Genomic DNA, 12,455 nt, shown 5'->3' on the forward strand with positions numbered 1-12,455 from the left:
TGCTTAGTATGATACAAACACATAAAACAATCTCTATTGCCTTTTCCCTATCACCTGATTGCAAATAACAGTGCATACGCAAAGCTTTCCAAATGCCTCACGCGCCATCTCTTACTGACACAAAAAAAGCATTGAGGAATGGGCACTCAGTTCTCAAACACAGGAAATATCTCTTAGATTAACCAACACATCTCGTTCCTACCTGTTTTCCAGACAAACTGGTGACCTCTCCTGGCTTCCAGATCAGCTGCTTGCAACATCATGAAAGCAAAAAAAATGAAAGACTTCCCCAGGCTCTGCCATGTCCAACGAGGAGAAACCCAGTTCTGTTGCAGAAGCATAATTCAGATAATTCAGTCTCTTGTCTTCTTCAGTCCTAAAATGAACAAATAAAAAGTTTCTAAATGTTCTTGAGAATTTAAGAAATCTGCCACTGCAAATAAATGGCAAAGAATCTGATAACAGTCTGATGCTACAGACTCCGTGTCCTATATTTTAAGGTCACTGACAACTGAAACAACAGACCTGAAACTGGTTTAGCTTCACATCATGTATTAAGACAAAAGACACAAAAGTAACATGCAAAACACAGCAGGAAAGGCAGGGAAGAGAGACATTGCTTATGACTACCTGGTGGAGCAGCCTGGAAGAGAAAAATTGACATTACTGAGGCATTTCTCCACTATTTGGGCCTTGCATTTGTGACCCTGACCTCTGAGCTCCAGAGCAACATCCAAATACACTGGACGCCTCTCTGATGAAGCTCTTCATCACTTCAGATAAATGGAAGAGCCACACTTCAACCGAGACAGGAATAAATCACATCCTCCAGCTGTAGAGATTTCACATGGTATAATTCATTAAAATAATCACTGTACAACATCAGAAGCAAGGAATAATGTCTCTGGCAGAGCCTCTGGATCTCATACAAAGCAGAAGCCCAACTTCTAAATGCTTCCTTTAGTGAATATCCAAATTGCTTATGAAAACTGGAAAAACTCTAAAGCATGAGAGAATAAGAAAGGCACACAAATCCCACAACTTATGATTCAACATCCAACGCTTCTCTCAAGACACAAGACGACCAACTAGGCTCTTATTTAGGCAGATTACTTTGTTTTGCATGATTATTGACACTTTCCAATTGTAATAGTTCTGACACCCCCCAACAAATGCTGGCACATGGCACACACCACATTAAACAAGACCAAGTTTCTGGAGTAAATTTACATCCATTTTTTCCTCATGTAACACCTTTTTGCATTTATATTGTGTTTAAATTCCTAATATATTTTTACTTGTAATTGATTTATTCCACTTTTACAGGTAGAAATGTCACATCTATATTGAAGGAAGCAGAGAGATAACACCTGTCTTCAAGATTGGTCTTCACTGCCATAATCTTGGTGATTTCATTAAAATTATCGGTTATTAGAAGTTTAGTCCAGAAAATTCCATTACGTTTCTAACCTTTTTGAAAAGCAACATTGTCATAATGCATAATACACAGCATTGTTCTTGATAAGAAACTGAAGATAAACCCAAAAATAGTACATTCTGAATAGACTGTCATTTCAAGCTGCATTTAAATTACTTTGAAACAGTTTCTATCACGATAAATTCATGCAATTAAATATAATCAGATATTAACTAACTACAGGCGAGGATACAATGTTCTGTTATCTGGTTTAGTTCATTCCTACATTTCAGAGAAACAGCAAACAATAAGGCCATCAAGCTGACCAAATACAAGAACTCAGGCAACATTACCAGGCTTAGTGCTTTTCTTATGTCTTCCACGTTAATTCAGCATTTCATACTGGATTCAGAATACAACCTACAGAGTCCCAACACAGACCACAAGCAGCCTTGTGCAAAGCCCAAGTGAAGCCCAGAAACCTTGAGAATCCTTTAGAACTGAGATGCAGAAGGCAGAACAACATTACCCCAGTGCCAACACAGCAGAGAAGGTCTAGGAAGTGAGAGAGGGGCCCCCACATATCCTACAGCTAATTTTTTTGCCCATCCAGATGGTGCTCACCTCACACAGAAGAGCTGAGGAGGAGCAGCTCCCCCAGTGCCATCAGCATTGCAGTCACCATGTACCGTGGTCAGAACACAGTCACCGACCTTCTGTCAAGGGAAAGACAAGGAGTAAGTGACACTGGCTCCAACGCAGTTCACACCCAAAAATGCAATACAAGCAAAGAAATTATTCAGATACTCAGATTTAAGTACTGGACCAGAGCCAGCCCCCAGCCCTGTGCAGACCATGTTCATCTGAATTTGCTGGGCAGAGCTCCAGCTGCTGAAGAATGCAGTAAAAGCAATGTGTCCTGAACAGGTCAGGGCAACAAATGGGCAAGTGGGAAGAAACTTCCCCCAACAGCTGACAACGATGCTGAGGTTTTTAAACAAAGCACAAGGAGTGCTAACCAGCTGCTTTCTAAACACACCAACATCTACTCGGCATTCAAAGGGACAGTAAGCCCCAGTAAATCCCTGAGAGCAGCAGACTCCTGCCCGAAACAAGGGGTTTCACATATGTTCATTCTCCGAGCAAGCCTATAGAGATAACTGGCTGCTGCTCCCCATGGAGCAAGAACAGAGATGACATTAAGTCTGAAAAAAAACAGAAATAAATTAGACACCACGAGACTGATTCTAATCTCTCCTACCCCAGCAGGGCTGAGCAGAGCCCACTGATTTACACCACAGTAAGCACAATGAAGATTTTCTGCATAGCTAGGTTCACATAACGCAATTTGGAACACTGGCTGCTCTGTCCTGATATGATAAAAAAATATTGCACAGGCAACATATGCTATCTACAGAGACATGAATAAGTTACATTACGAAGGCCACCAAGACTCTGCATCAAATTTAGTCACAGTATATCTCAGCTCCCACATGTGTCAGTATGGCCAGCTTAAACTGGCAAATATAGATGGGGGAAAAAAATAATGGAAAGGGGAAAAACCTGAAACTTACATTTTTAAAACTGACTGCTGAGTCTTCTCGAGATTAAATTCATGCAGCTGCTTCAATGAGTTTGAGATGTGTTTCACTGAGAAACACACAGTGCTTCTCCAAAGCTGACTACCTAGGTGTATTCAGCACCCTAGCACCCTGGCCAAGAGACTGCACTAATAGACTCTCATTAAACTAAATAATGAGTTAATGTTTTGAAAGGTTAAACGCAATCATCCCTTTAGTTTGGTTTGGTTTGTATGGAATCACGATCAGAAAAAAAAAAAAAAAAAGAAAAAAAAAGATGAAGTACATTAGGTGCAATAGATGGAAGGGACCTCTAGATACCATCTAGTCCAGCCCCCCTACTAAAGCTGGTTCCTACAGCAGGTCACACAGGTGGACACCCAGACAGCTCTTAGATACCTCCCAAAGAAAGAGACTCCACATCTCTCTGGGCAGCCTGTTACACATCAGTGAAGTATCCTGGCCTGATCCCTGCTAATTTGGGGATGGAAGGAAGCTCTGCAGCTGCTCCTGTTTCCCCAGCCACAGTCAGACAGCCACCAGCTCTGGAGGAGTGCTCGGAGGCAAATGACTCCAAGTCAGACTGCTGTCCCCATTCCTACTCCCCATCCACACACACTGTGCTGTGCAGTAGGGAGCAGCTGTGATCCTGCAGCTTCCACAGGACAGATGTTTCTCCACACGCCCTGCAGCATTTCACTGGTTCAGGAAAATGCAGTATGGCAATGCTCTAATGTGCACTTACGTAGTATTTCTCACTGAACTTAGAAAACGATCAGCCTGAACTGATCCAAACCAAAGATGTGATTTCAGCCTTGTCATACACCAATTAAACTCCCCATGTTCACTGGGAGCCGTGACCTTCCCCCACCACAGGTAAACCTGACCTACTTATATCTGTCTGAGATGGAAATGCTTACATGGACACCTGGGTGGCACTCTCCATTTAAAATATATGATGCAATTAGAATCATCCCAAACACTAAGCAGCAGCAGCAACAACAGCAGAAACTGCAGCCCTTCTAGCTGGCTATAAATCATTTAGTAGATGTCTAGCACAAAGATAAGCATCATTAATCATGCATAAATTTTCTTAACGTCAACGTAAGCAGTAATTACATAACCATTTTCCTAGCATGCACAGCACAAACCCACTCCTTCTGATACCCCTAGGTAATGTGGACGTTTCCAATGTACTCTGTGTCCTCAGATACCAGTGAAATCTGCCCTGCTTTGTGGCAAAACTGTTATCCAAGAAGCTAACTCTGTTCTCTCCCACAGTACCAGAAAGCCAGATCTGCAGCAAAGGCAGAGCAGCAGTCTTATTTAATGAAGCACTGGCACACGTTGCCCAGAGACATGGTGGATGCTCTGTCCACGGAGACACTCAAGGTCAGGCTGGATGTGGCTGTGAGCACCTGACAGAGCTGTGAGTGTCCCTGTTCATGGCATAGAGTTTGGACCAGACAACCTTTAAAGGTCCCAGCTCAAATGATTCTATGATTGCTGGACAGATGCTGCCATGCTGATGCTACTGAGTCCAACAAAATGAAAACTCCTGCACAGATGCACACAAAGCAGGAACAGATGTTAAGGCACAAGCGCACACGTGCTTATGAGATAAGTGTAGGTGCATGTTACCCAATTTATTTATTCTTTTAAATGATGAACAGTTACACTAAGTTGCCTTTGTTTCCCCCTAGAAGACAAGCATTATGCGGCCTTGCATATATGTGAAGAGTCGCTTTGTTGGGGGGGTAAAACCCAGAAACCCTAAGTGTTCCTGCTTTAGCTTTTATCTATACCAAAAACACAATAAAAGCAGGTTTGAATTTAGAAGTTTAATTATAAACTTAGCCAAGTGGATTATAATGAAAAATGTTCCAGCAAGGGAGCTCAAACTGATGCATTATGACTACATTAAAGAAAACACCAGAGAATAGACTTTCCATCAGTAGAATGACTTTAATTAAAACACTGATAGAGCAGAACTGTGCTGTGAAATGGCACTTGTGTTGCATCTCGTTCAAGCTAAGTGCTCCCAGCCTACTCTATGGAAACATACTCAACTTTTCAGTACCAAAATGTATATATGACTTCAGTTTGCTGGGGAACTTCGTTCAGAAGACCAGTTCCGCGCAGCTGAAACAAAGTTGGCCTCGCTTTTCCACAAGCATAGAATCATTTGCATTGGAAGGGACCTTTAAAGTTGGTCCAGTCCAATTCCTGTGCACTGAGCATGGCCACCTACAGCTAGACCAGGTTGTTCAAAGCCTGGTCCTGCCTGGCGCTGAATGTACCCAGGAATAGGGCATCCACCATCCATACATCGGTGTGCACAGCCTGCACTGTTTTCACTGCTAAGGATGTGAAGCTCCATCAGGTGCCCAGACATGTCCGGCAGTACCCTGACATTTCCTTCCCCAGAAACCAGTCACCACAAGACCCAACAAGTGTTCAAATGCGAGCCAATGGTATTTAACCACTCTGTGGTATTTAACTGCCACAGACCTTTTGGTGCTCTGCTCATCCTGTCTTAGAGCTCAAAGTGCACACATTTACCTTCACAAATGTTCTTCAAAATATTATCATACTCCTCACAGCAGGAACAAGCACAGAGCAATTAAGATCAAAATGCTCAGGACTGTCAATAGGTTTCTCTTGTGAACTCAGGCATTGATTTCTTTCTGAGAAGCAGAACACAGAAAGTGCCCAATAACTTTTCAGCAACCTTTTCACGCTGCTTGTGCACTGTCACATATTTAACCAAATAACAAGAGCAGCTGCAGGAAGTCAAAGCAAACTTCTGCAAAGACACAGAACCTGCCCCTGACAAGCAGCTGATGCCAAACGCCCAGGGTGTAAAGGAACAGAGCGTGCACAAATAACACTTCTTGCTGTACGTGCCCCGTCACCAGCAATTTGCTGCTTCCACACCTCCCAAGTCAGCTCAAGGAGATCTTTGCATCTGACAGCCCTCAGCGGACACTTCTCCTACAAACATATGGCACCAGCCCCAAACCTACAGAAGCTTTTAGCACCTACACGTGGATGGCTGCTCAAGCCTGCAGCCAGCACAGCACAACACAGGAACAGCAAAACCTGAGAGCTTCGAAGGAATACAAGTTGCTTTTTGTTTATTTTCCATTGGTTAGAGAAAAGTTTGAGTCCACTGTCAATATGCCGTTGTGCAGTGGCTTTCATCATTGGCAGCAGATGAACCAGAGGTTCATTCAAACTCAGCTCTATCAAAGAACTGCAGTCACAGTTGCACAGATCGTGGATTACTGTTAAATTGCAATTAGGCAGACAAAGGCAAAGGCAGCTGGCACTGCTTCCAATACCAGTTCAGTAAATGCAAGTTGTTGTTCAAAGAGGATTATTCTCATTTCATCGGCTAAACACTGCATATAATGCACATTCAGCAATATAATACCTTTTGAAAACTAGTATTTGAAATTATTTGCCTTTAACAGACAAGCCTGAAAAACAGACTCAGCAGAGCAAGCTCTCTACTTTAGCAGCATGATCGTTCCCACTGGAAACAACAGAAAGCTTCAAAGTCACCAATTACAATGCAGCAGTTTAAAAATCAAGGGGGGGAAGAAAAAAAAGCACCTCATAACCTCTGCTGCAGGAACAACAGCAAATTTCCACAGCACTTCCACTCAAGTGCTTTCAGTTCACAGAAATTAAATTGCTTTACTGCAGTGATTTCCTTTTACGTTCTGATATTACTTTATATTATTTGACATTAATAGGGTATCGTAGGTTGGAGGTCAGGGATTTTTTTTTCTCTCCTTATTGGAATGTGGCCACTACGCAGGGTTTATCAGCCTTCAACACAAGGTCAGACCAGCACAAGCAAGCAGCACGGAGCAGGATGGGGACAGCAGCTCCCTCTTGGCTACAGGATGGTCATTTGTGTGCTGGGATTTCAGGCAGCAGGCAGAGCACACGCACCCCTAAATGCCTGACAAAACAAATCAACTAAACATAGGCAGGAAAATATCGTTATTTTACTTTGATTCTCAGTTCTGAAGAGCGTATGTAAAGGTTCAAAACTGAATCCCGTGTATTGGTGATGGCTGGCAAAGAAAAGCACACTGTTGGTCAGGGCTATTTGGCTATATAGGCAGAGGGCACGCTCAGTGCATCTCTTATGCACGACATTCTTCTTCTGTTGTGCTTCCATTAAGAACAATGTATTTTCTACAACATTTATGTTTCCGTATAACCAGCCATCACCACTTGGCTGTTGAAACCACCTTGCTATAGTTCACATGCAAATAAGCTTATGTGTACAGACACGCACATCCATAAGATAAATCCCATTTCAAAACCTTAATACTGAAGTGCAGATAACTGTTTGTTTCCCAACACATCTTCTGCTATCAGCTGTTTATTTCAACGCACTTAAGTATGAACTTGAGAATGAGAAAGCAGAACACAGTGCACGCCCTGCAACACTCCCAAGCTCACACTTAGGGCCAAGCAGCCATTGCTGATCAATACAGAAGGAGTGGTTCTCCATTCCCTACCAGGCATTTCCACCCAAGTGCTGTGATGAGATCTCCCACAACCAAGCCTTCATTATTTCTACTGGAAAAAATAAAACTATCTGCATTGTCGGGCCTTGTGTAAGAACATGTACTTCAAATGGTTACAGCTACAGTTGTCAATGAGCTCAAAGATGATGTGTGATGCTTGGCTATTGATTACTTCATTTTCCTTCCCTCTGTAGTTGGCAACAGATTTCCCATTCATTAGAGACAACTGGTCCACAAACATCGTGTTACATAAAGGGGTTATGAAAAAATAAAGGAAGAAAGAAAACATACATAGTGATGCCAGCACGCACGCAGTGCACTATGAAATCAACCAGCTTCCCTAACAGCCCTGCAGACTTACTCCTACACGCTAAGAGTAACACAGTGTAATTTGTGGCTTGTAATAAAAAGTGGTGGTTGTTTACATGTAGGTTTCCAGAAACGCACAAGCTGCTGCTTGCAGCCACCTGCCTCGTGCCACTGTGCATCTCCAGAAAGGGCTTTGCAGACCTTGTCCCCCCAAACGCAGTGGCAGGACCCAGGAAAAAAGGAGCCCCTGCCAAAGATGCATCACATCACATCACCTCTGGAGCAGAAGAAATGCCAGATCTGTTCTGTGGCTCAAAATGGACATTAGGATGCATGCCTCAAACTCAGTCATTTCCACACACTTTAAAAGCCTCAGAATCAGATGTAGGAATATGTTTCTCATCCCAAAGACATTAATAACATCTGCACATTTCACCCTAAGATTAATTTTGCATGACAACAACAACAAATATATATATTTGTTGTTGAAATGCTGTAAAGTGAAGTTAGAAAAATAATGCCACCCTTCAGATAAAACGGGGTAATCAATTAAGTAAAAACAAGGTATCTGTTAAAAAACTTTGTCTGTTAACACTTTGTTCCCATTGTTTTCCCTTGTAGCTGGTTAGACACTCACTGTATTTTATCATGTAGGAAACTCCATTCTCTTTAAAGTGAAAAATACACTTGTCCTGAACACAATTGAATATGATTCACATGGGGTCCCTGACACCATCACAGCTTTGATATGTAAAAATAATCATCCTGACATCAACTGATAAAAGCCCTTCGCATAATATTATTTAAGCAAGGTCAATTGCTTGTGCCAGTTGTTTCTACCAGAGTTCACATTACATCACTGGTCCCATCATCCTGACCTTCCCCTGCTGTCACCCCCATTACAGTTCAATTAACAGAGGAGTCCTGCAGTGGCTTGATGAGCAGCTGCTGCATCTACCTGGCAGTAATTCAATAAGGATACGCCATAGGAGGAGATAATGAGAAGTCAGCCCAGTTGTTCTGTCTCCCCTTAGGAGAGCAGATGAGTTTGGTTTATGGGAAAGAGTGTGACCTACGAAAATTATCCACTAATTTCATATTTCAGAGTCTCAATGTGATAAAGCGTCCGCTGGCTTCTCTAACTGCACAGTCCACAAGTGTCCAGCTCATGATTAACATCCCTTCCCACATTAAAAGGATACACCTTGTAAAGATTTTTCTCTGCCAGTTTTGCTAGAGCAATCCTGCTCATGCATTCAAGCACCTGAGCACAGCATTTCCTCCTCACTTCTTCCCTTCATTTCCCTCTCTACCTTTCTTGTAGATTCACTCCTTGACTCTCTCTTATTCCTCTGCTGGTTTAGAATCGCCTACTCCAAGAAAAAGAAGGAAAGAAACATCACGTACCCCAACACAGAGCCATCTGTCACCTCTTCCTCCGCACATCAGTGAGAGCCACTGGTGGAGTATTTGAGGGATCTGCACTGTGTCCTACAGAGCTCTCTCACGCTCAGTGCTATGGATCAAACAGCACTAGAAATTTCTCTGCCCCCACTTGAGGTTTCCAATTTCTTCCATTCACCCCATTTCTCATCTTCTAAGTACTAAATCCAAGAACATTTTTTCCTCTATACCACTTCCACTAATGTTCAAATTCTGACCATCTCCTCTTCACCCCCATTACCTTTGGCTCACTCCTTCTAACCTCCACATTTATTGTCACCAACTTCAACTTCCCAAATGAAGGCTTATACTGCTTTTGACTGCAGAGTTATCATTCAATGATCTCAAACCCCACTTCAATGACCTTATTCACTGAAACAGGTACTTCCAACTTTATTTCAAAGCAGCCTTCTATTTTATGTCCTCTTAACGTCATTCAGGTGGAGATTTACTGAAGAAGATGGGCATGAGGTTAAGAAAGAAGATATCTTTCCTCCCTTAGTTCTGCTAATGTGGTTAGTGAACCATGATGAATTTATGTGGTTACTATACCTCTTGTATCTCCACATCCTTGGCCTCAGTTCTCCAAACATGAGCTTCATTTGAGCTTCATTTCATCCTTCCCACCACAGCTGTCCACACCATGCTACTTGCTGACTGCTCACCTGCTCCAACCACTGAGTAGCACCCTCAAGTCTGCTCATTCCCTGCTCACTGGAGGACTAATTCAGCTAATCCAGCTGGCAGCTCCCTACTTACCTCTTCAGGTCTCTAGCCTAGCCCCCTGCTGAAAGCAGGATCAGGCAAGATGATGCAGCTATGAATCACACAAGCTATTCCACACCACTCTCAATGATTTTGTTTCTGCTGCCCACCACAGGGCTTAGACTACCAAGCTTGTGCCAACTGACATCAGATCTCAACTTGCACTTCAGCTCCTGCGAATCCTACAAACCTGGCAGCTTTCTTCCATTACAGAATAATTCTCTTTAATCAGCTCTGCCATCTCCTTCTGACCTTCGGCTTAATCACCTGCTGCACATCTACTCCTGGCTACCTTTTTCACAGTGCCCAAACTCTTTCTTATCCTCTGCCCCTAATTCCTTCCCACACTAAATTAGTTGATTTCTTCTGAAAGCTAATGGATGTAATTTTATGACACTTGCCACCCCCTCTCAGCTTGGTTTCTCACCCCATTACAATGTTTTGTTCCTTCTCTTAATGAGGCCTTTGCTCACTTGCATCTCCCCTCTCCTCTGTTCTGATCCCCTGGGGTCATTTTCCATGCCTCCCACATTTTCTCCTTCATTGTTTTCTGCTTCCTCCCCCTTTCTGGACAAGCTTATGAAGGAAACAGCACAGACTCACTACATTATATCCAACACAGTACGCCATAGCAGTTTTAGAGCTGGAAATAATTAGAATGTAAAAAAAAAAGCTAAAATTAAGGTTGCCTTGCATGAATTTGTTATGATAATCACGTTTACTTTTAATTTTACCATATTACTAAAGTCTATATTAAATGTCATTTACAATCGTTGACTTCTTATGCTTTTTTCTATTGGTGACACTTGCTTTCAACTTTAAAAGCCTTCCTCAAACTTCTCTCCAAAACAAGCAGACAGTCCCCATAGACACCAACATCTGCGATTTAAAGAATTAGGCACTTCATTCTTACGTATTAAATGGTGCAAATAACTATTATTTTCTTAATCTAACTAATTAAGTTAATAAACACACTCCAGGTTAGATTCAATTTGACTAAAACAAAAACAAAACACAATAGAGAGGAAGTACACAACAAATGCTGCACCAAATCATTTAGTGATGGTCCCTGGCTAGTTTTGTTTCAAAGCTCTGTTGCATTATTAATAGGAAAGCAAAAGGTATCTATTCAGACATATTGGGCACAACTCTAAGCTGCCTGCAAGGAATGTAAAACAATGCTGCAGGGGAAGGACTGAGAACAGTTCTCAGGGTACCAAGCCTGGCTAACAGGTGTATTTTAAGAGCACAACAGGAGGGTGCACAACATTTTGAGTTCCAGTTGCCAAGCCCTGAATTGCGTTTTAATCAATAGATGTTGTGATTAATGTGTGATAAAGCATTTCTTTGTTTTGAAAAAGAAATCAGAAACGTGCTTTTCTTCCTAGTCAATATAAACTTATCAGAATAAATTAACTTGCAAAAGTCTGACATTTCTCAATATATACTGCACACCTCCAAATGAGGTGGATAAATGAATGAGTCAAATAAAGCATAAAAGCTTTCCTACAATTCTTCTCACACCGACAGAAGTTTACTTTGGTATTTTCTGTGTGTTTCAGAATTTAAACCAAAATTGAGTCAACCTTTCTATTCACACAGATTACCAGCGTCCTCAATGAAACGGTGCACTTTAAATTACATAAAATCTCCCTTGCTGATAGATTCCCAAGTCTCATATTCCTGCCTGCTGAAAATACATCCACTGCTATAAACACTTCCAGTATTAAAATCTGCATTCATTCTCAGGCTTGTCTTCCCCGTGGTTTGAACTACTGTACTGTCCTTTAGCATTTTCTTCCATCAGAGAGATGGGAATCTGAACGAAATACATGACTTGACAGTAGCAGCAATCCAATACATCTGATTACTTCTGCCCTTTAAATTGTAATTTTATGCTAGATTTGTGTAAATACACTGCAAGTCCCAGGCATTTCTTGAGAAATTGGTCTACCAAACAATATTCAGCAGAGGCAGCAGAAGAGCAGGGTCATAATTTTGTCTTTATATTTTTTTCCTCACGTGGTAAAACTAGCAGGGAACTGGGTTACTACTAGACTCAAAACTCCATTTACTATGTAATTTTTCTTCAGTGCATGAGCCTTTTTAAAGGATCGCAATTGCTTTGAGTTACACAAAAAGACTGATTTGTATAAAGTGGAAAATGTCCTCTGTTCTACTTGAAGATTGGGATTTTGTCAAGGCAGCAATTGTTTCATGGGCACAGCCCACAAGGTAAAGGACGAAACTAGAGAAAGCCTTATTCTGGGGGAAGAATTTCCCCTGGCTTGCAGATAAACATTCATTTTCAAATATCAATTTGCTTAAAATGACAGGCTCTGCCTTCCTGTTATCGTCCCTTCTAGATACAATTAACAGTGGGTTGGACTC

General features: G+C 41.9%; 1 protein-coding gene across 7 annotated transcripts in view; it reads right to left on the reverse strand.

The window, feature by feature from the left end:
* Positions 1-12,455, reverse strand: part of THSD7B (thrombospondin type 1 domain containing 7B) — a 281,970-nt gene that overhangs the window by 234,033 nt on the left and 35,482 nt on the right. For all 7 annotated transcript variants that reach the window (XM_085552994.1, XM_085552991.1, XM_085552990.1 and 4 more), the window contains exons 2-3: positions 2,042-2,133; positions 203-376 (exon numbers count right to left, since the gene is read on the reverse strand). In XM_085552994.1, coding sequence (XP_085409120.1) covers positions 203-341 — 139 coding nt within the window. In that variant the 5' untranslated portion in view covers positions 342-376; positions 2,042-2,133. The remainder of the gene's footprint in view (positions 1-202; positions 377-2,041; positions 2,134-12,455) is intronic.

The sequence above is a fragment of the Coturnix japonica genome, chromosome 7 (assembly GCF_054131305.1).
Source record: "Coturnix japonica strain WE chromosome 7, WE-NBRP24, whole genome shotgun sequence".
NCBI classification, from domain to species: domain Eukaryota; kingdom Metazoa; phylum Chordata; class Aves; order Galliformes; family Phasianidae; genus Coturnix; species Coturnix japonica.